This window comes from Staurois parvus, unplaced genomic scaffold (assembly GCF_062004578.1).
Source record: "Staurois parvus isolate SC_StPar_1 unplaced genomic scaffold, SC_StPar_1.0 ptg000636l, whole genome shotgun sequence".
NCBI lineage: Eukaryota > Metazoa > Chordata > Amphibia > Anura > Ranidae > Staurois > Staurois parvus.
In genome coordinates this window covers 9627237-9653918 of record NW_028318432.1, presented here as the reverse complement: position 1 = coordinate 9653918, position 26682 = coordinate 9627237, and the positions used below count along the sequence as shown (strand labels likewise).

Here is a 26682-nt window from a genome sequence, read left to right as displayed (position 1 = left end):
TATATTATATTTACTTGTTTGAAACTTTTTTTTTACATTTATTGAATTGCTTCCTGGTTTCTAGTCTAAGACAAAATGATGTCATACATCCCAGAAGCCCTCCTGGGAATTTGGAGGAGGGGGGAGGGGCTTTCTCAGCTAAGCACACCCTCCTTCCTGCATGACTGAGCTAAGGGCAGATGGATTCCAGGAAGTAAATGCCGCATGAATCATCTGCCTATACTCAAGATGGCCATGGCTAGAAGGGGTGATTTTCAAACTGATTTCTCAACAAAATAAAGCATTGAGACATGGATGGATGGGGGAGTTTGATTTGAATATTCAAAATAAATTAAATAGCATTTTCAGTTTGTGGTGCTTACATACAATTTTGTTCCACTTTAACCACTGCTCAAAAGCCAATTTCTTGAGGATGGTACATCGATTGAATGGGATGTCTACTACAGATCGATTATTTCTATTGGAAGAGATTGATCAAAAAAGACATTGATCATTTATTGAAGTGTGTATGGCCACCATTAGTATGACAATGCTGCTCCTCCGTAGATACAGTAGAATGAATGAGCATTGTCACCCTAGGACAAGAAGTGTGTTATTTGTGTTATCACCAGGTGAAAACAAAGCAAAAAGAAAACAAATGCAGACAACACATCTACGGACTGGTAATTTGCAATACATTACATTTTTGTTCTTGGGGTTAGACCAGGGGTGGGCAAACTTTTTGACTTGAGGGCCGCAATGGGTTCATATATTGGACCCAGGGGCCGGACCAAGAGTAGATGAACGATGTGTATGTGTCATCCATAGTAAGTATAGTAATATTCCCCCATAGTAAGCATAGTAATTAATCCCCCATATAGTAATTCATCCCCCATAGTAATTCATCCCCCATAGTAATTCATCCCCCATAGTAATTAATCCCCCATATAGTAATTCATCCCCCATAGTAATTCATCCCCCATATAGTAATTCATCCCCCATAGTAATTCATCCCCCATAGTAATTAATCCCCCATATAGTAATTCATCCCCCATAGTAATTCATCCCCATATAGTAATTCATCCCCCATATAGTAATTCATCCCCCATAGTAATTCATCCCCCATATAGTAATTCATCCCCCATATAGTAATTCATCCCCCCTATAGTAATTAATTCCCCATATAGTAATTCATCCCCCATAGTAATTCATCCCCCATAGTAATTAATCCCCCATATAGTAATTCATCCCCCATAGTAATTCATCCCCCATATAGTAATTCATCCCCCCATATAGTAATTCATCCCCCATATAGTAATTCATCCCCCATAGTAATTCATCCCCCATAGTAATTCATCCCCCATATAGTAATTCATCCCCCATATAGTAATTCATCCCCCATAGTAATTCATCCCCCATATAGTAATTCATCCCCCATAGTAATTCATCCCCCATATAGTAATTCATCCCCCATATAGTAATTCATCCCCATATAGTAATTCATCCCCAATATAGTAATTCATCCCCCATAGTAATTCATCCCCCATATAGTAATTCATCCCCCATAGTAATTCATCCCCCATAGTAATTCATCCCCCATATAGTAATTCATCCCCCATATAGTAATTCATCCCCCATATAGTAATTCATCCCCCATAGTAATTCATCCCCCATATAGTAATTCATCCCCCATAGTAATTCATCCCCCCTATAGTAATTCATCCCCCCTATAGTAATTCATCCCCCATAGTAATTCATCCCCCATATAGTAATTCATCCCCCATATAGTAATTCATCCCCCATATAGTAATTCATCCCCCATAGTAATTCATCCCCCATATAGTAATTCATTCCCCATATTAATTCATCCCCCATATTAAGTCCCCAAGTCCCCCCTGTGTCAATTCACTTACCTTTGCTCCGCGCGTTCCTCTCGCCGTGTTCCCGCGCCGTTCCGGTGTAGCATGAAAATCTGTCTCCTATGAGGATCTGTCCCCCTCGACGTATCTGCGCATGTGCCAGTTTCAGGCATTAGCAGCCGATCAGCAATCCCCGGCACATGCGCAGATACGTCGAGGGGGACAGATCCTCATAGGAGACAGATTTTCATGCTACACCGGTCTTCAGGGCGGACTGTGAGAGGAGCCTAGCGGAAGCCTAGCTCCGCGGGCCGGATTAAAAGGTCCGTCGGGCCGTATACGGCCCGCGGGCCGTAGTTTGCCCATTGCTGGGTTAGACACACTTTAAAGTGGCCTGAGAATCATATATATTTTTTCATGTTATGTCCATGCATGCAAAGTAACGGATCAGTGTACCACTTTCAGATATTGACTACCTCTCATAGAGGTCACAATACTTCCCTTGGTAGCCCAAGAAACAGGATCGTGGTCATAAATGTAACCTCTGCACACCTCGCTCTTATGCCACTGCTTGTAAATACATTTCTTAGTGCTCAAGGAATTATCTATGTACACAAGGCACATCTGGCTCATGCCATACAGAGGTTTTGGCTTCAGATTCAACCAACCCCATCATTCCACATTCCAGCCAATGGCCAACAGAGGCACCTGCCTTGCATACTTTTAGGGCCCAGTACATGTTACGTTTTGAATGGCACTGTAATGCTGCAACATACCATAGTTCATTGCATTGCCAATTTTGTGTCACATCTGATTTTTGGAAGTTTTGGGCCCTAAGAGCTTGTTCACACTTGACTTTATTTCTAACTCTTGCCAAACGCCCCTACAGCGTTTGACAGGCGTTAGACAGGAGCTCCCCAAACGCCCTATGCATGTTTTTGAGGCGTTTGATAGGCATTTGCCAAGCGTTAAAACCGCACCACAAATGCCTATAATGAAATTTAATGGTATTAATGCTCTGCAAACACCTCACAAACGCCCTACAAACGCCTGCCAGGTGTTTGAGGAGCGTCACCATAGACTTTAATGGGAGGCTTCAACTCCTCCTGACTCAACATGAGGCATCAGTTTTGCCGCGACACGACGCTAACGCTTCAGTGTGAACAGCACTGTGTGCTGCCATGTGCAGAATTTTCATAGGCGTTTGAGAAGTATTAAAAACGCTTCCCAAATGCCTGTCTGACACCTGCTGACAAAGCTAGTGTGAACATAGCCTTACGCAGTGCACATTCACAGATAACATCAGGTGCGCTGACACAAAAATGGAAATGGATCCTTAAACTATAAACTTAGATATTGGTTACTACTTTCCTAGATGTATTTACTGTGCAGACAGGTTTGAAAAATAGTGCCTGCGTGCACTGCTTCTGTTTGGGCATTGATGCAACTTGCGTTGTGGCATACTATATCGGCTATAATCAGGTTTGGGTGAGTCTAGTAGCCATTGTTTTCTGTTGGCCCGGAAGCTCCATGTGTTCACAGATCACCGAGAAAATTGAAAACCTGGACAAGGCCAAAGACGTGTCAACCAATCATTTGACAAATGAAAACAGAATGGTTGTCATGAGATACACCTGTATGTAAAATTGTCATTAAGAATTCATCCTAGTTGAGTTTAAAATGGAACTCCACCCTAAAAGGGAAGTTCCACTTTAACACCTCCTCTCCTTTCCTCTCCCGCTTTTGGATGATTTTTTTGGGGGGCAGCAGATACCTACCGTAGTTTTAGCAGGTAACTGCTCCCACTTTTGCTCCAACCACCTAGGCAATCGGAGTGATAGTTCTCCTTCCTCCCTCCCTGCCCTCAACCTCCTGGGACATGTCACAGGTTCCAGGAGGCTGCGGGACCATTCAAACAGCGTAGCGTGTTCATGTGTAGTGGGGAGCCAGCTGTGACTCCTTGTGGCTTCGCTTAGTAAAAATGACAAAGACCAGTGAAGAACCGGCCTGGATGAGGATGGCATCGGTCCCTGGATCGGTAAGTGTCCTTTTTTGAAAAGTCATCATCTACAGTATTTGTAACTGCTGACTTTTAGTTGAAATTTTTTTTTTTAAGAATGAAGATCATCTTTATCAACTTGCCAACCGCGCTATAGCCGAATGATGGCTACAGCACGGTTGTCCAGTTCTGAGAGGGCATCATATGAGTGTCATACGTAGTGAGGAGCCAGCTGTGACTCCTTGTGGCTTCCCTAAGTAAAAATGCCAAAGACCAGCAAAGAACCAGCCTGGAGGAGGAAGGCACTGGGTCCCTGGAAGGGTAAATGTCCTTTTTTGAAAAGTCAGCATCTACAGTATTTGTAGCTGCTGACTTTGAATTTATTTTTTTAAGACCAAAGATCATCTTTAACCACTTGCGCTATAACCAAATGATGGCTATAGCACAGTTTTCTAGTTCTGTGAGGGTGTCATATTTATTTCAGGTACTTATAGCACTGTCAATTTACACAGCGCTTTCCATATATATATTTATACATTCACATCAGTCCCTAACCCTCAAGGGGTGTACAATCTAAGGCCCCTAACTCACATTCATACATACACATACTAGGGCCAATTTAGACAGGAGCCAATTAACCTACCTGCATATCTTTGGAGTGTGGGAGGAAACTCACACAGGCACAGGGAGAACATGCAAACTCCAGGCAGGTGGTGCCGTGGTTGGGATTTGAACCAACGACCCTAGTACTGCAAGGCAGAAGTGCTAACCACTAAGCCACTGTGCCGTCCTCCAAGAATGCACTGAAAAGATAAAACACCCAGTCGTGATTAAATACCACCAAAAGAAAGCTCTATTTGTGTGAAAAAAAATGATAAACATTTCATATGGGTACAGTGTTGCATGACCGCGCAAAGTGTGACAGCGCTGAAAGCTGAAAATCGGCCTAGGCAGAAAGGGGGTAGAAGTGCCTAGTAGGCAAGTGGTTAATACAGATTTTATTAAAAAAAAATTTATGTTAAAAAAATTTTCAACTGAATTTTTTTTCTTATTTTTTTAAATAGTGCTTCTGGGGGAACTGAATGCATTTTGTTTTTCTTTGTATGTAGAATGACAGTGAGAGAATAGATGAGCTATTATGTGGCACCTTCCTCCCTGCCATTTGTTATAAAGTCTCCTTTTTTTGCTCTTGAGAGGTTGCTATAGCAACCCAAGATAACGGGCACCCAGGAGCTGTTTGGATGCCGCATTTTCCTGCTGTGCCGATTCGCACTATTTAAAATGTTTCGTGTGACAAAGAGGTGACACATACACACTTCCAGATGCTTCCATCAGTCAAAGCATACAGTCATGGCCGAAATTGTTGGCACCCTTGATATTTTTCCTGAAAATCAAGTATTTCACACAAAAAAGGTATTGCATTAACACATGTTTTGCTATACACATGTTTATTCCCTTTGTATGTATTGGAACAAATATAAAACAGAGGCAGAAAAGCAAATATGACATAATGTCACACAAAACCCCAAAAATGGGCTGGACAAAAGTATTGGCACCCTTAACTTAATATTTGGTTGCACACCCTTTGGAAAACATAACTGAAATCAGTCGCTTCCTATAACCATCAATAAGCTTCTGACACCTCTCACCCGGAATTTTGGACCACTCTTCCTTTGCAAACAGCTCCAGGTCTCTCTTATTGGAAGGACACCTTTTCCCAACAGCAATTTTAAGATCTCTCCACAGGTGTTCAATGGGATTTAGATCTGGGCTCATTGCTGGCCACTTCAGAACTCTCCAGCGCTTCTTTGCCATCCATTTCTGAGTGCTTTTTGACGTATGTTTGGGGTCATTGTCCTGCTGGAAGACCCAGGATCTTGGACGCAAACCCAGCTTTCTGACACTGGGCCCTACAGTGCGACCCAAAATCCTTTGGTAATCCTCAGATTTCATGATGCCTTGCACACAGTCAAGGCACCCAGTGCCAGAGGCAGCAAAACAACCCCAAAACATCATTGAACCTCCACCATATTTTACCGTAGGTACTGTGTTTTGTTCTTTGTAGGCCTCATTCCGTTTTCGGTAAACAGTAGAATGATGTGCTTTACCGAAAAGCTCTATCTTGGTCTCATCTGTCCACAAGACGTTTTCCCAGAAGGCTTTTGGCTTACTCAAGTACATTTTGGCAAACTGTAGTCTTGCTTTTTTATGTCTCTGTGTCAGCAGTGGGGTCCTCCTGGGTCTCCTGCCATAGCGTTTCATTTCATTTAAATGTCGACGGATAGTTCGCGCTGACACTGATGCTCCCTGAGCCTGCAGGACAGCTTGAATGTCTTTGGAACATGTTTGGGGCTGCTTATCCACCATCCGGACTATTCTGCGTTGCAATCTTTCATCAATTTTCCTCATCCGTCCACGACCAGGGAGATTAGCTACAGTGCCATGGGTTGCAAACTTCTTGATAATGTTGCGCACTGTGGACAAAGGCAAATCTAGTTCTCTGGAGATGGACTTGTAACCTTGAGATTGTTGATATTTTGCCACAATTTTGGTTCTCAGGTCCTCAGACAGTTCTCGTCTCCTCTTTCTGTTGTCCATGCTTAGTGTGGCACAGACAGACACACAATGCAAAGGTTAAGTGAACGTCTCTCCTTTTTATCTGCTTTCAGGTGTGATTTCTATATTGCCCACACCTGTTACTTGCCCCAGGTGAGTTTACAGGAGCATCACATGCTTGTAACATTCTTATTTATCCGCAGTTGTGAAAGGGTGCCAATACTTTTGTCCAGCCCATTTTTGGAGGTTTGTGTGACATTATGTCGAATTTGCTTTCTTTCCTCCCTTTTTTTGTTTTGTCCCAATACACACAAAGGGAATAAACATGTGTATAGCAAAACATGTGTTAATGCAATACGTTTCGTGAGAAATACATGATTTCCTGGAGAAATATCAAGGGTGCCAACAATTTCGGCCATGACTGTATTTACATGATTCCCCGAATGCATGTATAAATTATCCATTACAATGCTGCTGGACTGTAGAGAAGACGAAGCATTTGTTTGTTTTTTTTTTCTACAGCAAGAGTTTTGAACATCTTTTTCATCATCTGTTCTACCAAAAGGCACTAATCTATAAATATAATACACATTGATTCTGCTTGTAATGGCTTCATTTTCTGCTGTAAGGATGCAAGGAGATGTTGTCTTTACAATAAGAGGGTTTTCCTGAAAGATGGCTGGAACCAGGCGTTCTATGTGTGGGTTTTCATTCAAAGAAAAATATAATGTATTGTCGCTCATCCTTTGCGCTATTTTTGCAGTGTTCTCTCCAGGGGCGGACTAACCATTTGGAAACTCGGGCACCGCCTGAGGGCCCGGGGTCAGTAGGGGGCCCCATGAGATGCCCCTGGTACCTTTTTCATAGGCTTTTTTGAGTTTGGGCAAGGGCACGGGGGCCCCATGATCCCCTATTGCCCGGGAGCCCCATGAGTTGTCAGTCCGCCCCTGGTTCTCTCTAAAGTGAACCTGTCCTTTGCAAATACATGGCAAAAACAACAGGGTCACTTCAATTTCAGCCTCAATAACTACCTGTACTTAAAGTGTTACTAAACTCACAACAGTAACATCAGTCTGTATATGCAGTAAAGCATGCTTGTTATACTCACTGTGGAACCTAAGGGGTTAATCATCTCTCATTGTGTAAAAAGGCTGTTTGATCCTGACTTCTCTGATCCTCCCCTTGTTCAAAGGTCCACACTGATAAGACAGACTGAACCCGTAGCCCTTCTGCACATACTCAGTTTAGTGTGTAGTGCTAGAGAAGTTTTGTTTTGCTTGGGAGAGTGCATGTGATCAGCACAGGGTCAATCAGCACTGTCCAGACAGAGGTCAGGGGTTTTGCATCCTCCTGGAGCAGAAAGGAAACTCCTCCTACAAGCTTTAACCAGTGCTCTGCTGGACACTGATAGAAGTCAGAAGACTGTTCTAACTCCTGATGAGAAAATGTATTTAGCAGTCTATATTTACTAAAATAATTGCACTTCCATGTTGTGTGCTGTAGGAGAGCAGATATAGTGAATGCAGGGTCCTGGGTTTAGTAACACTTTAAAGTACAATCTTTTTAAAAACAAATAATTTGTGAACAGGCAGGCATTTCAATACAAAAAAGCCACACTACCCCTCTTCTGCATTAAACTCTTCTTACCTGCCTGTTTGCAATGTAAACTAGGCTGCACATCCTAAAAAAAAAAGAACTATATATGACACTATCTAGGCCCTGCCAGTCGAAACAGCTGAAGATAAGAACCCAGAAGAAGACCTAATGAAGATGTCACATGACACCGCATTGCTGGAGGTGAGGATAATTCCACTTTAAAATTGATCCCAGTCAATAAAATATTACAGAAACTAAAACAAATTTCTGTAATTTTAAAAGTCACTTAAATCTGTGGCTTTCAATAAAATAATACCTAATGATCCTGCCAAAAAAGTTCTTGTTCAGGTACTTCCTGTTATAGGGTGACAATGTTCTGTTCCTTTCCCCCAATTGTGCTTCTGTGTTGTCACCGTGTGATATGGCTTCTGATAGACACAACAAGGGGATGTTTGAACACACATTAAACAGCCATGCTCTACTGTTGTCACCATCTGGAGACCCAACCTGAGAAATGTCATATGCAAAATGCTGGAGTGTATTTACAGAACACATGGCTGCAAATACCTCTGAAGATACCCAGTGGGAGGGGCGAAACGCGTCAGTGCGGACCATGGGGACTTTATTACCGGCTGGCGGAGAGCGCGCCGATGCAGCATTTTCTGTTTTTTAATGCTTGTTTACATCTTATGATTGTAAATGCAGTACATGTTTTATTCTTTGGACATTTAATAAATGGGATTACACTATGTGGCCTTCCTCCTCCATTCCTTATGCATGACTACCTGATTGCCACTGATGATGGATTGAAATAGGCCAGTGTAGCCGAACAGAGGTGGACTACAAGTCACAGCAGGACCCAACATCTCCTCCCACAAAGTGAGTCTGATTCTTGTTTGATTCTAATAGTCCACAGGAGCTGGTGAGTGAGTGGGAGCACTGGTGGGGAGCACATAGAACAAATTGCTTTGATATATATAGAGCACTTTATTTCTTTGGAAGATATTAAATTCACCAACAAACAAGTCACAAGGAACTGTTCATGTTTGTATGGCATTATAAGGGGGCAGTGCTCTTACACTTTTTAATGTTACATGACTGGAAATAGTCTGCAAGGGATTGGAAACACCGAAATGTAATGAAGGATAAAAAAACAGAAGAAACAAATATGTCTCTTAAAGGATAGGTTCACCTTTCATAACATGTTACACCCATATTCAGGGTGTAACATGTAACATGTCATGAAAGCACAGGCCCCCACTTCCTGATGATCTCCTGCTTTGACAGCTAACAGGGGATCACCCCCCCCCACTAGCTGTCAAACTAGAAAAAAAAAAGGGGGCCATTCATGGCTCCTTCCACCCAGCCGCATCACTCCTCTGTGAATGAGAAACTACAAGTCCTGACAGTCTTAGTGGCTGTTGGCTTCTAGTTCTCTTTGAACTACCACAGCGCTTCACAGTGCCCTGGTAGTTCATTGATTCTTCCTGTCTGTATATCTGATTGCTTGTGCATCTCGTACGGGCAAGCGGATATACTGACAGGTCTGCAGGAGATCTGCATGGCAACAGTGATCTGCTGATCGCTGGTGCAATGCTTTACAGGCTCCTACAGCAAAAAATAAAAAATGCATATATGTTTACCTGCAAAAGAAAATGTGCACTTATTATTATTATTATTTTTTTTTTATCAAAAGATGAACTTATCCTTTAAATGGCAATTATTTATGACACACTGAGCTAAGTAAATACCATTTAGTTAGGGTTTACATTTATTTTTACTTCCTCTATTCTGTTCACATGGGGAAGCAAAGTGAAATACCTGTACTTCTGGATATACAGTAGAGGAACATGCAACTCACTCCCCTTTCTCGCATGTGACAATGTTGGAGCTTGGTGATTGGCAGCTCAGGCACCCAGCTCTGACAGATGGGGGCAGGAAAGGAGTCCAAGCTCCAAGTCACAACTGTTTCCCCTTGCCCAGGGTAAGTTCCAAGTTTTCTATAAGTTAGCCATACACTGATATAATTTTGATCAGTGTATGGCCATCACTGCTCGACAGACTTTTGTTGAATGGACATGCTGGAAAATTTTTCTCAGTCAGTGGCTGCAGCTGCTGATCAGTATAATCTGACAACAGTGGGTCTCGCTTTAAATACACAACCCCACCGGAGAAGATTCCTTCATCCACCTCATTTGTTTTGATGGAGGAATCTTATTTATTTTTGTCCAGCCTGCTAGTTGAATGAAAAATTAAAGCATTTTACTGTTCAACAATTGTAACTGCAATACCTATGGATACTTTAAGCTGAATTACTAACCTTTGTCTTCCCTTTAGGTACATAATAAATTCCAGAAGCACGCAGAAGAAAATATCGTTTTTTCCATGACTTTTTCCCATCTTCTTTCAAGTATATCACCCCTTCAAGTTCTGGCACAACAACGGAGGCACCACAGAAACTTTGCTGTTAGATAACATGAATAAAAAACATAACTTGTATAAACCATGCAAAGAAACATATAAAGCATCTCTGTCCTTGCTAAAAATAGCTATTATTATTATGCAAAAAAATTGTTTTACTGGTACGGCATCATGATGCCACTGTCTTAAAGCAATGGAGATGATCTACTAAAGAGATATGAAAGGTAAAATAAATTAAATGAGGTTAAAGTATGATCTTGCCCTACATATTGTCTCGTGTGTTATTTTTTATTTTAAATTCCCTTGTAGATGAAGTTAACACAGGCCAACCTCATTTAAAGCCTAACTTCAGCTTTCAGAATTAAAAATATTTTTAAGATGCTTGAAAAAAGAAATAATGTGTCTTTCACTGCAATACTCACCTTCTCCCCTGTCCTCTGAAGAAACTTCACTAGGTCCATCCAGGGTCACTCAACCCTTCGTCAGTACCCTGGCAGTCATGCCTACTGTGCCTTATGGAAAATCAGGCCCTACAGCCACTACAAGTACCACAGCAAACAAACAAAGAGCAAGTCAGGAAAGGGTCAATGTATGTGGGGACAACAAACCAGTGGCTGGTGTCTATTATGTATATAAGGTAGTATATAGACCAAGGGTTGTTGCTGGTACGAGATGGCTTGCCTGTAATTGAAAGCTCTCAAGGATGTCTGGCCCAACCACCTTCTTGAAGCCAGTAAAAACCGCTGGAGCGATGTGCAGATGAAACCTGTGTGTGTTACTAATGCAGTAAGAGATTTTTTAGCAATAGTAAGAAACTTGATGGTTTTCTGAAGGAATTCTGTTTACATAAATGTTGCTTTAAGCTTTTATAGAGACCAGTGTGTATTTATTAGACTAATCTTGTGTTTTGCTGTGGGTTTTTATAGCTCCCTGCATTTTCGAAGGTACAAGGTTCTGGGCTGATCAAAAGTATACACATACATACATATATATATATATATATATATATATATATATATATACACTTTTTTGTTAGATAGGGGCTGGGTAGCAGCCTTAGATGAGTCAGCCTGGGAGAGGCATGAGTTCACCTTAGCACAGGCTGGGAGGCTCTATGAGTAAGGACTTCTGGAGCCCTCCAACCCATCCAAAAACTTGGAGAGCTTTCTAGAAGAGGGAGGAGGCCCAGATCTGCTTGTTTGAGGAACCGTGGCCAATTCCCAGGCAAGAGGCTGGGCATGGTGACCAAAGACAAACCTTAAATCTGGCAGAACCTGACCAGCAAAGAAGTCAGGTTGAAGATGAACTGAGAGAAGGCTGGAGTGTTGAGCCTGAAAGGGGGCTCCACACTCCATCCTATCTACAGGCTGGTTGCTGGACAGGAGGATCTTCACTTTTCCACTGCCTTTTAGGGAGGACATCCTGAACAGTAGAGAAGGAGCCAGCCCAGCAAAAGGCTGGAAAGCAGCTATCAAACTGCCACACTGACAGGACAGTGTGAGTACTCTTTCACCCCCTGAGCCAGGCAAAGGGAGAGGGCAGTCAGGTGCAAGAACCAACTAGTTATCATTCAAGACTGCTTAACAGGCAGATCTTGCAATCCCTTGCCCATGGATACCCTCAGTGCAGCTAGGTGAACAGGATTGTGTTCATTTGGGGTCTGAGGAGGTACACCAAGTGGACTTTAACAGAGACAGTTGCTATTTTTGATCCACATATTTTGGACAGTATTGTTGCTAAGAAGATTGTCCTCAAGTTTGCAATTCCTTGGGCATCCCATATACCCCTTTACTCCATCCAAGTTGTTAATCCTTTAATAAAAACAACAACCAAAAACCAGCTCAAGGACTGTTTACTGACTACAAGTGTGGAAAATGCATGGTGCCTGACCGTGCAGCACTTCGGGGGACCCAAAACAAATCCAGTGGCCCTCAAGAGGGTAGTGCTATATATATATATATATATATATATATATATATATATATATATATATATATTATACATAAACAGTATACATGCACAGTATCTGTATCTAAACGCAAAATATGAGCATTTTTTATACAGCGTTTTCTGTCAAGGTAGCTGGCTTTTTATTAGGTACAGTGCATGCTCTTGAATGGGCACCATGAATTGGGGTTGATCTGAGGTCTGAGGATGTGCAAGATGCAGGAATTGGGGCTGATGTGAGCTCTGCTATTTTGGACTTCAGGCTCTATATTTTCCAGTTGACCACCTCTGCATTATTATTTATTATTATTATACAGTATTTATAAAGCGCCAATAGTTCGCTCAGCGCTGTACATTACAAAGGGGGACAGAACATGTGACAGAACAATACCAATACAATGCAAAACATGAGGGGATCGAGGGCCCTGCTCTTTCGAGCTTACAATCTAGGAGGGAGGGGATAGTGGTACAGGAGGAGATAGCTGTGGGGGATGGAGTGGTAGGAAGAGTGGAGGAGGTCGGCAAGTTAGCAGGGGGTGGGGTAGGCTTCCCTGAAGAGATGGGTTTTCAGGGTGCGCCTAAAGGAGAGGAGAGTAGGTGATAATCTGATGGGTTGGGGCAGGGAGTTCCAGAGGATGGGTGATACCCTGGAGAAGTCCTGGAGGCGGGCATGGGAGGAGGAGACCAGGGAACTAGGGAGAAGGAGGTCTTGTGAGGAGCGGAGTGTGCATGCTGGGTGGTACTTGGATATTAGGTCAGTGATGTAGTTTGGGGCAGTATGGTGGACAGCTTTGTACGTCAGTGTTAGGATTTTGAATTTGATCCGTTGCGCAATCGGAAGCCAGTGGAGGGATTGGCAGAGGGGGGTTGCGGAAACGGAGCCCAGCCCCTCTCAACCCCCCACCTCACCCCCTCAGTCTCTGCCAGAATCACACACCCACTGAGCGACACATCAGACCGGATGTCGCTCCACTTCCCCAAACTGAACCTCTTCAAAACCGAGTTTCTTGTCTTCCCCCCAGCCCGTGCAGACTCCACCTCCGCAACATCGCCAAAATCCGCACGCTCCAACCCCAGAAACCACCAAACAGCCCATCCACTCCCTCATCATACCACGACTCGACCACTGCAACTCCCTCACTTTATAACTAAACCATTTCTGTCTGTTAATTAGATTCAACCTCTCTTTTTCTTCTGTTTAACGTTATGACCAATTTGTTTTCACCAGATCAGGAATGGAGGGGAAATCTTTCCCTGTGGACATTAGTTCTGGTGACAACCAAGATCCCCTCACTTAGGAGCCATTTCCTCTCATTTTCTTTTTTGCCTTTAGTTCTACTTTAAATGTGAGCAGTTGGCTCCCATGTAGGTGATTGCAAGCCAAAGACCCCCACATATGTGCTTAGTCCATAAAGGTCCATAATGTGTAGACAATGCTGTAACTCCCTAAACCAATTGGATTTCAGTTGATTGAACTCACATCAGGGGAAATGCTACTTATGGAATACTGCAGTTTGCCTGTTATTTGCTTAACTGAAAATGTTTTCAACTTGGGATGAAATGCAAACTTTTCTTGTGTGCTTCACAGCTCTGATTACACATATGGTGGATGGAGGATGCAGCTTCAACCATTGTGCTGTATAGAAAACAGAATACTTGGAACAAGAACAGACGAGATCAACAAACCTAATTTAGGAAACAAGACATATGTGGAATTTTCAAAGAGCCGCATCTGTTGTCACAAAACAGATTCTGTGGAGTATTACATATGGAAAGACTGCCTAATGAAGGATTGTTTTGGTTGCAGAGTAAACAATCAAATGAGGTGATATAACTCAACCAACTTCCCAATGAAAAAATAAGTATTTCCAAAAGTTAATTTTCCAAAAGTAAAAACCTATATTACGTGAACATTGAGGGCTTACATGCAAATTGATGACCAGGATAATATAATTTTGTCCATCCTAATCCTCCTAATCAAAATGAAAGCTTTCCTAAATTTAACACAGGGTGGCTAATAAGCTATTGGAGGGGCAACCAATGGAGCCAACAAAACCTTCCCTTTAAAGCACTGCAAACTACAGTATAACCCTCTAAAAGATAAAGTATTTTATACGTTATTACTTTCAACACAGATCCAAAATCTAAAAGTCAAGGACGGGTTGTGCCTTTTCAGATAGTGAGTTTAGCTATGCAAATCATTTATGGCCTTGGAACCAAATCTGCAGGTCCGCTGGTTTATAGGACTAGCATCATATTATTATGTATTAATTTTGATTGAAAATGTTTTTCTTTATACAAAGATACATAAGAAGCATCACAAACAACAACAACAATGAAAAATAAAAAATGTTTCAAAAACATCTGCCAATAATAATCATAGCAAAAAAAAAAATTAAAAGGGCTTCAAAGTACAGAATTCAAAGAGAAAATAAGAGGGGAAAACCACCAATCCAAACCTACTATCTCAGTATGAGCCTTATATATAAGTTTATGATGTTCAGATAAAGGACCCACGCTCTGTTCTCATTTAACCTTACACAAGAAGGGGGCCAAGGACATTTGAGAATCAAGCATCTTTAAGTATATATAAGGCACGTTACCCATTTTATTATTATTATACAGTATTTATAAAGCGCCAATTTTAGCATCAGCATAGCATTTAGCATTAAATAAAACATGGCAAAACGTATATGAAAATATTGTATATAAAGACTATAATGAAAGACTCCAAAGACATGCCGGTAGGTTAACTGGCTTCTGTCTAAATTGGCCCTAGTGTGTGTATGTATGAATGTGAGTTACGGACCTTAGATTGTACACCCCTTAAGGGTGAGGGACTGATGTGAATGGACAATATATATGTAAAGCGCTGTGTAAACTGACAGCGCTATATAAATACCTGTAATCAATAATAATAAATAAGACTAGAAAGCTAAAAAATTGAGGTGGTTGCCATTTCTGTATAGTTTGCTGGAACTGGCGTAGGGGCAGATTTGACACCTTCAGCTGCCATTGCTAGCCTGCTCAGTGCCCCACTGCCTGTTGTACTGTAACTCTGCAGCAGTAGGACCAACAGTGTTATATGGGAAATACATTATGGGGGGGGGGGGGGTGACACCACTGCTGATGGTTGTATATATCATACAGAGGGTGATATTTCATTATAAAATTTTCTACTTTTATACCTTTACAATACTTTTTGTTGAGTTTTCCAAGAGAATTTAACATTGTCAGAATAGAAAACCAACATGGTCACATTCTCCAACATTCTCAATATATTGCTATATGATAGCAACAGGGCAAAGGAAATCTGCTCACAAGGAATAAACATAGTCTATATGTCTTCACAGTCATGATATGTAAAGTGTCAGTCGATCATTCATGGGCTTTAGAATCCACATGCTTTCACCCCTTCACGGGTACACCCAGAATTATATAATGCTACAGCACTTAAGTAAAAGGGAATGTAGGAGAAACAAAAGGAATGAAAAGGTTTTGAAGCCACAAGGTATATGGATGAGAGTGGAATCGATAAAAAGATAGGTGTGAGTTATACATTTTTTAAATTAATTTTATGGGTAGTGCTTGAATGGTTATTGTAATAGGTCAATACATTTTTTTTATTCTTTAAAGTTTTTTTTTTAAATTTAGCATTAAATACATGATAGAGGTCCTAAGCCTTCATGATTCTACCCAAAACAACAAAAAAGTTTTGGCTGTAATTGGGGGCTCTTGCTATAATGTGCAAATATGTATAGCATACTTGCAGGTTAAGGCAGACTTACCTTGTAGTCTGCTCTCCTTCAGTGCTAACAGGTCCCCAGTCTTTGTCACTGGTCCATCTGCTGCCATCTTGTTCCCCACTTCTTTTGGCTCTGGTGTCTATTCTCGGTAATTGGCAATTAGGCAACTAATAATGATGTAGCTCCTTCACGTGTATTGTCTTGGTACTTAGTTCCATTTTGGCATCTTACACATGGAAATACACACTGGAAATGAGCTATGAGTGTACACTGGACTGTGGATGTGATGTAGGCAGTTTATACAAAGAAAAAAATGGTAGGAAAAAGTAGAAGAACGGTTTGGCAGAAGAGACTTACAAAGTCTCTTCTATCGAAAAAAGCTCTTTCTACAATCATGTTTTAAAGTGGAGCTCCAGTTTCCTCCAAAAAATTAAAAATTAGCAGCTATAAATACTGGGTATTCTTGGGTAAGGGAAACCGGGAGTGAAGATTTAAGACTTCACAGCTGGTTTCCTACTGCGCATGCGCAAGCCGTGATTGGTCCCACAGTCTCCTACGACCTATGCGGGTCCCAGAAGGTTGTGGGGAGAACAAGAAGGGGCCAAAAGATCACTGTGGTGATCTTACCTGGAAGTGGGAGTGGGTACCATTCAAAAAAAGGTATCCGCTCCCCCCCTCGCCCTCAAAAAGTGCCAAATGTGGCAGTGGAGGGGGGAGGATGCAAACAAGCAGAACTTTCCCTTTTAGGTGAAGTTCCACTTTAAGGTTTATTGACAGTGTAATATTAGTGAACTCATAATGCTTTTTTTAAAAAAAATATGTGGAATTTTGGTTACTCTTCTCTTGCATGAACTAAAAGGCTTTACCACTTTCAACAAAAGAATGGTCAGGCCCTTCACTTGTAGGCAGATGCAGACTTCTATGGGTCTCAACACTCAGACCCCACTTTACCTTCATAGGAGCTGCTATAAATCTTGACCTTGGTTGTGTGGCACAGCATTAGCTTGAAATTAGCTGTATTACAGTTGACTGGCAGAGCTCCAAGTGGTGGAGGCAGCAGATAATCTGCAGAGGCCTGCAAGTGGAGAGGTTTTCCATATTCTTCTTGAAAAAGCAAAACCCCCATAAATTATTATATCAAAAGTCCCAGAGGTTTCCATTACTTTATGCAATGTGAAGTGAATTTTACAGCTCATCCTCCCTTACCTCAAGTAAAGATACTTTGCTCTTCTCATTCATGTCCTTCATATCTGCACTTCCTTTTCTGGCCATGTAGAAGTTCTGCAAGAATAACACATAAAGTAATCATCATTAGCAATGCATCATAGAACAACAGAAATGATGGCACTCAAAGCATGTGAACATATAGGTTGTTTTACAGATATTAACCGCTTCACACCTAAAGGTAAAAAAATTCTAAATGCCTAAGCACAATTTTGCAACGTTGACATGTGTTAGTATAACCGTACATATCATCACAACTACTTTGTACATCCAGGTGAATTATACCTTGTTTTTTTCAGGACAAATTGGGCTTTCATTTGGTGGTAAATGCTAATGGATATCTCCTGATTTTTTTTTTTATTATCAAAGGAAATCTGGCTCAAACTAGTAAAAAAAAATATTTTTTTTTTACTTAGCAGTGTGTTTCTTGTTACTACCATAACCTACCACCAAAGAACAAACAAAAATAAATTCTCCATCTTGACAATCGCAGCGATACCGTATATGTGTATGTTATATGTTGTTTGTACCCGTAGTACAGCCCAGAAACAATAGGGCACATTTTGTTTTTGTCTTTTTTTTTACCTAAAACACACTGACACTGACATTGACACTAACTGACACTGATACCAATTTTTTTTTAAATCCTGAACTTTGACCCTGACCTTTTGACCTTGACCTTTGAACCTGACCTTGACCCAAACACTTACCCTGGCACTGAACTAGATCAAACCTTGATCTAGGTATTTTTTCTTTATTTTTTATTCTATTTTTTAATATTTATTTATCTTTTTTTTTTTTTAATTTCTTTATACAAACATTTTTTCCACCTCTATGCCAGGAGTTAGAGAGATACAATGTGTCTCTCTTCTCCATTCAGAGAAAAAAAACAAGGGGGCTGGGCTGTACAGTGACTGATCACTGTGATAGCCAATCAGAGGCTATCACAGCAATCATGTGACCCGGAATTGGGAGTCCCGGGTCCTGATCGTTAGAACGGGACCCGGTGCTCTCAGTGACACCGCGGTCTTTGTGCCTGCACAAAGACAGATACGCAAATATGTGGTCCCATGGAAAAAAGCCCAGTTCTGTGAGGCCACATATTTGTGTTACGTCGGCGTCAAGCGGTTAAATAACCTCAAGTCTTTACTCATAATACAGAGTTCACTGAATAGTAGTAGTTTGACTTTTTGGCATAAATCCAACATAAGCTTCATGCTCACTAGAAAAGCTAAAAACTGCTTTAGAAACATTGAACAAAAAAATGCTAATGTTTTAGTGTTTAGCCAAGTTTGTAAGCTATGTTTAGTAGTTTCAGCATTAAGGAGCGGGGCCGCCATTGGTAAGGAGAGGACTGGGAAGCTGGCCACTGCGTCCTTAACAATGGATGAGTCATCAGCTGTCAGCGGGGTTGGATGGCGGGGCCATCCGGTGATGTGGTGTCACTGACACAGGGCATGCTGCCACCACAGCTAGGTGTGCACTCCCCTAAAGTGCCGGTTGTAAGAGCTTGGCTTTCACCAGTGGATGAGGTGTTTGAAGGTGCAGGTTGGAGTGTATCAAAGCTGAAATTGAAGTTATAGGCTGCTTGTTTACCAAGGTAGAGATATCCAAAGATTTCTGTGTTGAATGCATAGGTGAAAATAAACACTCAACAGGCGGGGCAAGGCCTGCATCCAATGAAAGCTATACAAGAAGCATGGTCCTGAGAAGCTGGCATGTTTACTGAAAACATAGGAGAAGCCTGTTCACACTTGAGTTTCTGATCCGCTTATTGCTTTGTGTACTGCTGCAAAATTACCGGGCTCAATGATACCTACTCTACCTTACAGGCTGCATATTTTTCTCATTAACATGCTATTTATACTATTGGATGTTTTTATATTCCTTTAGGATCACCTGCCCACATTGTTCTGTGGACAGGCGGCTCCTGCAGACACAGCAATGTACCTGTATGTTGCTGCCCATTTCCTGGGTTCTGGGCGCATGTGCCCCCGCCCACAGCTCCCGATGTGATTGGACACAGCTGGATGTTGTCAGCAGGTCCCAGCCAAAGATTCATGGCTGAGATCTGCTGAGTTGTTGTGTTCAATCATACCGCAGAGCCCTGTGTTGACAAACAACACAGGGCTCTGTACAGGGGAATCTCTTTGTTTCTTCTCCCTGCAAAGCACAGAAAAGACTTTGAACCAAAAACAAAAAAGAAGTGCACCAACCTTGCGCATTACCTCAGTAGACCCAATATTTATTGAATACAAAAATATACTCACAAACAATGAAGTATTTCAAGCATGTCAGTTCTCATCAGCTCTGACGAAGAAGAAACATCCTTTGAAACGCGTCAACTGTTCCCTGAGTGTCCTCCCCTATGATGGGACTCGCGCAGGTCTTACCATTCCATAGTTCCTTTGAGAACTGACATGCTTGAAATATGATTTCCTATGGGACAGGTTCACATCTCTGCGTTTTCACCCGGTGTGTTTTTTTTTGGAAAGGATCAGGGACTTTTTTAAAAGCAAAATGTTGCATTTTTCATTCTATAGATTTCAATGGAGATGCTGTAGAAAAGCATATAGTGCGTTTTTGATGCATTTTGTGTTTTAATCTGCCCAGCAACAAGTTGAAAAAAAAATGCAAAACATATCAAAAACGCTGCAAAAACGCATGTGCAAAAATGCAAAATGCACTGCAGAAACGGATCAATGCAAACAGTACTGGGAAGAATTTGTCAAGAGTCAGTGGGACACCCAGGCAAAGGAGAGACGTTTTGTCAGTGTCATTTACCTGACGTGGAGAGTAAGATGTTCTCTTACACCTCCAGCTCAGTACCCCTGGTAAGGTAACAGGAAGCATGAGAGCCTGGAGTGGCACGAGTGCCTAGCAGTTCTTATGATGACCAGATGAGTAGTCTGTATGCCTTGGATGAGGGCTGGTCCTTAACGCAGAGCATCACTGAAGACAGGCTGGCAGATGGCAGACAGGCAGCAGGCACTTGGCAGATTGATGGGTCACCTGCAGCAGGCACTTGGCAGGTTGGTGGGTTACAGAGAGCAGGTAGGCAGGCAGCAGGAACTTGGCAGGCAGCAGAGTAGTAGGAGGCTGTCATTGGCAGAACGCAGAGCACGGTCAGGCAAGCCGGGACAGCAACTAGCAGGAATATCAGGATCAGAGCAGCAGGCAGAAGAATAGTCAGGTTCAGGCTGGAGTTGGCAATGATAAAGTAGTCAGGCAAAAGGAGCAGAGACGTGGTAAAGGATGAGCCAAGGGTCAGTTCAGCAGAGTTAAAACTAGGTCAGACAGATCAAGATGGCAACAGGAGATCAACACAGTCCCAGAGTTGCTGTGCGGTTTAAATAACCCGTTTGGCGCCAGTCTAGTGGCCGGCGCACGTGCATCTGCGCAAGAATGGGCAGGGCTGACAGATATTCTGCACTGGTGCACCGTTATGTGCCTGGGCACACTTTGTCTTTCCTGACAGCCAGAAACCTCACAGAAAGGTCTGGGTTTGCTGTGTGATACTTCCAGGTATTAGTCCTTATGTTTCTTCACTGCTGACAGCTAACAAGCAGCCAGAGTAAAGTACTATACCTTCAGACAAAAGCAAAGACTGTAAATAGGCAGGAGTAAGGGTAGGTGGTGTGTACTGGTAGAGAACGGAAACTAGATTAAGAGGCAGGTTTTGCTAACAGGATACTAAAGTGCTTATATGGACCAACAGGAGCTTTTCGCTCAGTCATTTACCAAACACACTGAGTTGAATTGGTTGCACATGGTGTAAGTGCACTAGAGTGTGTCTGCATTTGCAGATGGTAGGTGGCCTTCATGCAGTAGATGGCATGTTGGGTAGGGAGTCCCGGATTGCCAGAAATGCTGTATTGCAAAACTTGTAAAACAGTACAACAAGCCCAACTGGGAGGTTCACCTGAACAGGACACTTACGACAGTTCAGAGAAGAATCAGTGGTGTGTAGGCCCAAGCTGAACAGGACACTTACGACAGTTCAGAGAAGAATCAGTGGTGTGTAGGCCCAAGCTGAGGAAAATATCTGTTGAGGGGAGCGGAGTGCGGTCTGGCCAGTCCAACCCAAAAGGGAGCTTGCTGCAGAAGAACACGTAGGCCCAACTCTTTCCCTACTCCTCAGAAGCTTTTTCCTACTGCTAGTACTGTCTCTGACAGATGTTTATCCTGTCCCTACACTAGCCACTCACATAAAGTGTGCCAAAACCTGGGCACAGAGACTTAATATGACTCTGTATGACCCAAGATAGCTGCCAGGGTCACCTGGATCCAGAGCATCCAACTGCTTTTAAGGGACTGAGCAGAACCTAGATAATCCCGGTTTCTCCTGAATTCCTCCACCAGTTGCAATGCCACTTCGGCCAAGTGCCACCTGCACCTGCTGTCTACAGGTATAATCATGGTTCTAGCAGTGGCTTGTCTGAACCCAATGTGGGAGCAGGGCACACAGACAGAAGACTAATGGAGGTGGGAGTAAGCCACCGTTATTTACATGCTTTATGCTAATCCAGCCTTGTCTGTGTCTATTTTTAATCTGTGTAGGTCTACCTGGCTTTACTCTAAATCCAGGCTTGGATATAATTTATCTTTCATTTTCCTCATCATTACAAGACACTTTGTAAACATCCCAACATTTAATACCACTGCAATTTTCTAAATGATAGTACATCTGCACAGAGGAGCTGATTTCCATTTCTTTACATGAAGCTGATTATTTGCAGCTGCCATAGAGGCTGTTCCATGACCTAATATCTGAAATGAAGGAAACTGAGCAGTCACGATGATCGAAGCTTCTCTACTGAGCGGACTGTCCTAATAGCTCGTCTGGAATTCCACAACTGCTCTGGTGCAGTCTTAGGAGGTTTGAAAAACAGACAAAATACAAAAAATCTTCAACATGTAATAATTACTGTCATCTGTCTTCATTTGTAGGATTTTTTTTCTAAATTTAGTTATGTTCCTTTTCTACTGAAAATTCCTTCTCAAATTCACACAGTATATATGCTAGTAAGAAAGGATTACTTCTTTACGGGAATTAATTTTGGCTGACCCAGATGTACTTCAAAAGTCACATCACCACTTCTGAGGCCTGAAAACCACAAGTAGAATCAAATGACCCAGATCTACACAGACAAGACATAGAACAAGCCATGAATGCTAGACTGGAGCCTGACACCTGACTACACCTGACATATAACAAACTCCAGAACACATTAATATGTGGCATGTAGACAAACGTTCCAAAGATTAGCCATATATGATAGTGATCAACAGACTTGGGATAGATATCTTGCATGTGTAGCACTACCCCCTTAGGAGTCGCAGAGTTTTTGGGTCCCCCTGTAGTCCTGCACATCCAGGCAACACGCATTTTCTTCCACACTTGCACAACAGAGACAGATTTTATTAAGGGGTTGATAACTTGAATGGGGTTGAGGAGTGTATGGGATGCCCAAGGAAACTGTGAACTGTGAGGACAACTCCTTAGCAACTATGTACAAGTCCATTAGACTAAAAGCCCCTCCAGCCCTTCTGGTGTACATCCTCAGACCCCAGATGAATCCTCCTCTTCACCCAGATGCCTGAAGGAATCCCTGGGCAAGGGAACCCAGAAACTGCCACTTTAGCAAAGCAGCCCCGGATGAGGAACTAGTTGGGTTCTCCACCCTCTCCCCTTATCTGGCCCAGGGGGTGTAAGATTACTTACTCTGCCTCTCCTGTACGTTTGTGGGTTGGTAACTGCTTTCAGGCCTTATGCTGGGCTGGCTCCTTCCCTGCTTCCCAGGCTGTCCTTTCTGAGGGGACGGTTGAGGTAGAGAGATCCTCCTATCCAGCACCTGCCTGTAGGTAGGCCCCTCCTTGGGCCCAATCCCAACTGACACTGACCACTTCCTGATCAGGCTGTCTCATACTTAAGGGCTGTCCTGGCCCCATGCCAAGCCTCCTGCTTGAAGATTGGCCAGAGTCCCCTGAATATGCAGATCAGCCCCTCCTCATCCCCACCCTCTGCCTTCTAGAAACTACTAAAGTCTCTAAAGCAGGGGGAGGTATCAGGGAACTGACCTGCAGAGCCCTGAGCCATGACCTAATCCCAAGCTGCTATCCAGCCTCTAACTAAAACAACCTAGCTAGCTCCCCGAGGCTAACTAGAGGGGTGCTACACATATAAAATCTTACATACATTCCATTAACAGTAATGATCTTTTGAAACACAAAACAGAGACATAGCAGCACCAGGTAATACTAAAATGATGCTTCCAGGTACTGTACATGCTCATGTGTATTGTATATGTGAGATGGGGAAACAGCTCTCATTGTTTGAACACTGTTTGTGTGCAGTAAATTATGGTGTGGAGTAAATTGATGTTTTGACTGACATTCTGCGGTTTAGCCACAAGATGTCACTGTTTTTCTAACACAGGCTCAGACTGCATAGATATTTGTATATTCATGAAGAGGTGGAGTTTTTAGTGAACAGGAAGAGGAGACTGCAGCCATGTTTTGGACCATGCTGAATGCAGGAGCCATGTTCTGGAGAATGCTGAATGAAGGGGCCGTGTGAACTGCAGCTGGGTGAAGCTGATGAGATTGCTGCCAGGAAGCTGATGAGCGCCGAGGAACAACGCACCATACACTACAATATCGCAGGCCTGTTGGAGAGACATTTGTTTTGTTCAGAGTCACCAGCGGATGCAAAGCAGACCCGGGTCGGTAAGTTTGTGCACGCACCTCATTTGTTAGTGCCTTGAGACTGAATCCAGGCCTATAGTTAGTTCATTAGGGTCTCTGTTTGTGTCAGGCCACAAGTGTTGTTACTGATTATTGGAAGGACTCCACAACTTAAAGTGACATTTCACATTGGAGAGCTGATAAAATCCTACAAACTCAAGCCAGACTGGCATTTTGCTCAGATGGAATACTCAGGCACATGCTACAGGACCAGTTATGGGAGAGGGAATACTGTAGATTTGTGTAAGATTGTAAGCTGTTGTGCTGCACCACAGGCTAGCCCATACCATACACCCATACACTGATTCTTGCTCTTTTAGGGTAATAACGGGTATGGTGTGGCTGCTTATTTGTGCCCACCAGTAGGTAAATTACTTCACTTTCTACCTTCATCCATCAGAAGGCACCGTGCTGTGCAGCACAAGGGTCTCAGCCTTTGGGCTGGGTGTATGTAAATTTATTGTATGTTCTCAGCATTTGTGGTTGTGTTTATTTGCCACATCTAAGTAAAATTCTGTTGTGGCAAAAGCTGGTGTTGAGGTTGCTTTCCTCGTTCGTGACTTCACTGTATCCTGGGGAGCCCACCCTGGTACACAACTTACATATATGATAGTTTATCTCTAGTAGAAAAAATTGACAGGAAAGAATAGACTACAAATGCCACCTCTACAGAATGTCATAAAGTAAAACTCTAGCCCAAACTTTTCTTTTTTTGAATTTTGATAAAGTAGGGATGTTTTAGAATCCCTGTCATGGTTTTATTGATATCTCCTTCCTAGGGAGACCCCCTTCAGTTATTTGTCTTGGAGACCATTGTCACCAGACACAGATCCTGAAACCTAAAAGGGGCTCTAACCCTTTCCTACTGTAATTGGAGTTATGCTATTAGCTGACCATACAAATACAATCTTATTGTAAAATCTCCTTTAGATCTACTAAGAATGGCCTGCCTTATTGGATACAGATTGAATGGATTTTTTAGGTAGGCCTTCAAATTAGATAGTTTTGCTAAATCAAAAAAAGATTGTATGGAGACCGTACAGTCAGATTGTACAGTAATGAGTATGGTCAGCTCTACCTGAACTCAGGTTTATCTAATTCTTCATAATTCTTCAGAATGCAATGTAAGGTCTAATGGTAGATTGGACCCATAATTATAAAAAAAAATATTAAAGATCTTGAACAGGATTGCCATTATTTATTAAATGATATTATTATACTGTAAGTATTTATGTAGCACTAACAATTTATTATTGCTTTTACATACTGTAAATTCACATCAGCCCTTGCCCCCAGGGAGCTTACAATCTAAGGTCCCTATCACACATGCATCTCTGCATATACTAGGGTCAATTTAAGCTGGCCATATATGAGTCAGTTTTTTTTCATTCAACCAATGGGTTGAATGAAAAAAACAGACTCAATTCTCCCATCCACACACTCTAAATGGATGAGTAATCTTCCCTGCTAAGCTATTGTATTCTGACAGCGGAGAGACACTGATCAGCAATTCTGGCTATAGCTGGCAGTGCTGATCAAGCGGCAGAAATCCGACAGGGTGGCACAACCTCAGTGCCCATGCACGGGTCGAAATTTGTCCGGTCCCTGCTGAACTGGCTGAATTTCGATCCATGTATGGCTAGCTCAGGACAACAGCCAATTAAAGTGATTGTAAACCCTCACCTTGTAAAACAACCCATTCAAATAAAATAGAATTGAAAGGCAAAACATTTGTATATAGATATAAAAAATGTAAATACCTTCTTTTCCTTTTTTTGTAAGTGATTACTATTGTTCTCAGCTGCATAAGAGCTGGGGGGAGCAGAAAAAGTAGAACACTGGTCTTCCCAGTGAAAGGCTGTGAAAGGGAGGTGTGTGTTAGGAAAAGTCTGACCACTGGAGGTGAGCAGGCTGAGTGCCCAGTACAGCTAGAGAACTGACTATGCTGTGCTCTCATGCCTAGTGAGGTTAGTTTTTAATAGGACAGCAGAGGGACTGGCAGGAACACCAGGGAATCCACACAAAGGAAGCAATACAAAGAGAACAGGATACTTTTCATACAAGTACATGGTACAGCAGACACATATCAGGAATATGAAATGTTGAGTTTTCATCTTCTTTAACCTACCATCATGTCTTTGGAGTGTGGGAGGAAACCCACACAAACACAAGGAGAACAAACTCCTAGCAGTGAGTGTCCTGGTTGGGATTCACTCACCAATGTTGCAAAGCACGAATGCTAACCACTAAGTCACTGTGCTGCTATTGTCTGAATACGGGAAGATCAGCCAATAATTACTATGTCTGCTGAAGTAATGGGGCCATGTTGGATGGACTGATATAAATTAAATGGCGTCAAGCTGCATTGGAGTGATACTGTTAGGCTTCTGTAAGCATGAACTCTAACTGTGAAAGAGCAGAGAGGGATGGATTGGTACCAGGGGTGGATTTTAGTTCTATATACAATATACTGTGACTTTTATTCATATTTTTATCCATCCCTTCTACTATGACACACAAGTATCTATAACATTTCACAGATGTGAGACCCATTACCACACTGTATCTGAACAATTTGCAGCTTGGCTTGTTCTTGTCCTACTCCTAT

General features: G+C 42.3%; 1 protein-coding gene across 1 annotated transcript in view; it reads right to left on the bottom strand.

The window, feature by feature from the left end:
* The window catches only part of APBB1IP (amyloid beta precursor protein binding family B member 1 interacting protein), a 153525-nt gene that overhangs the window by 27457 nt on the left and 99386 nt on the right, over nt 1-26682 (bottom strand). The window contains exons 8-9 of the mRNA XM_089693786.1: nt 17310-17384; nt 10310-10453 (exon numbers count right to left, since the gene is read on the bottom strand). Coding sequence (XP_089549912.1) covers nt 10310-10453; nt 17310-17384 — 219 coding nt within the window. The remainder of the gene's footprint in view (nt 1-10309; nt 10454-17309; nt 17385-26682) is intronic.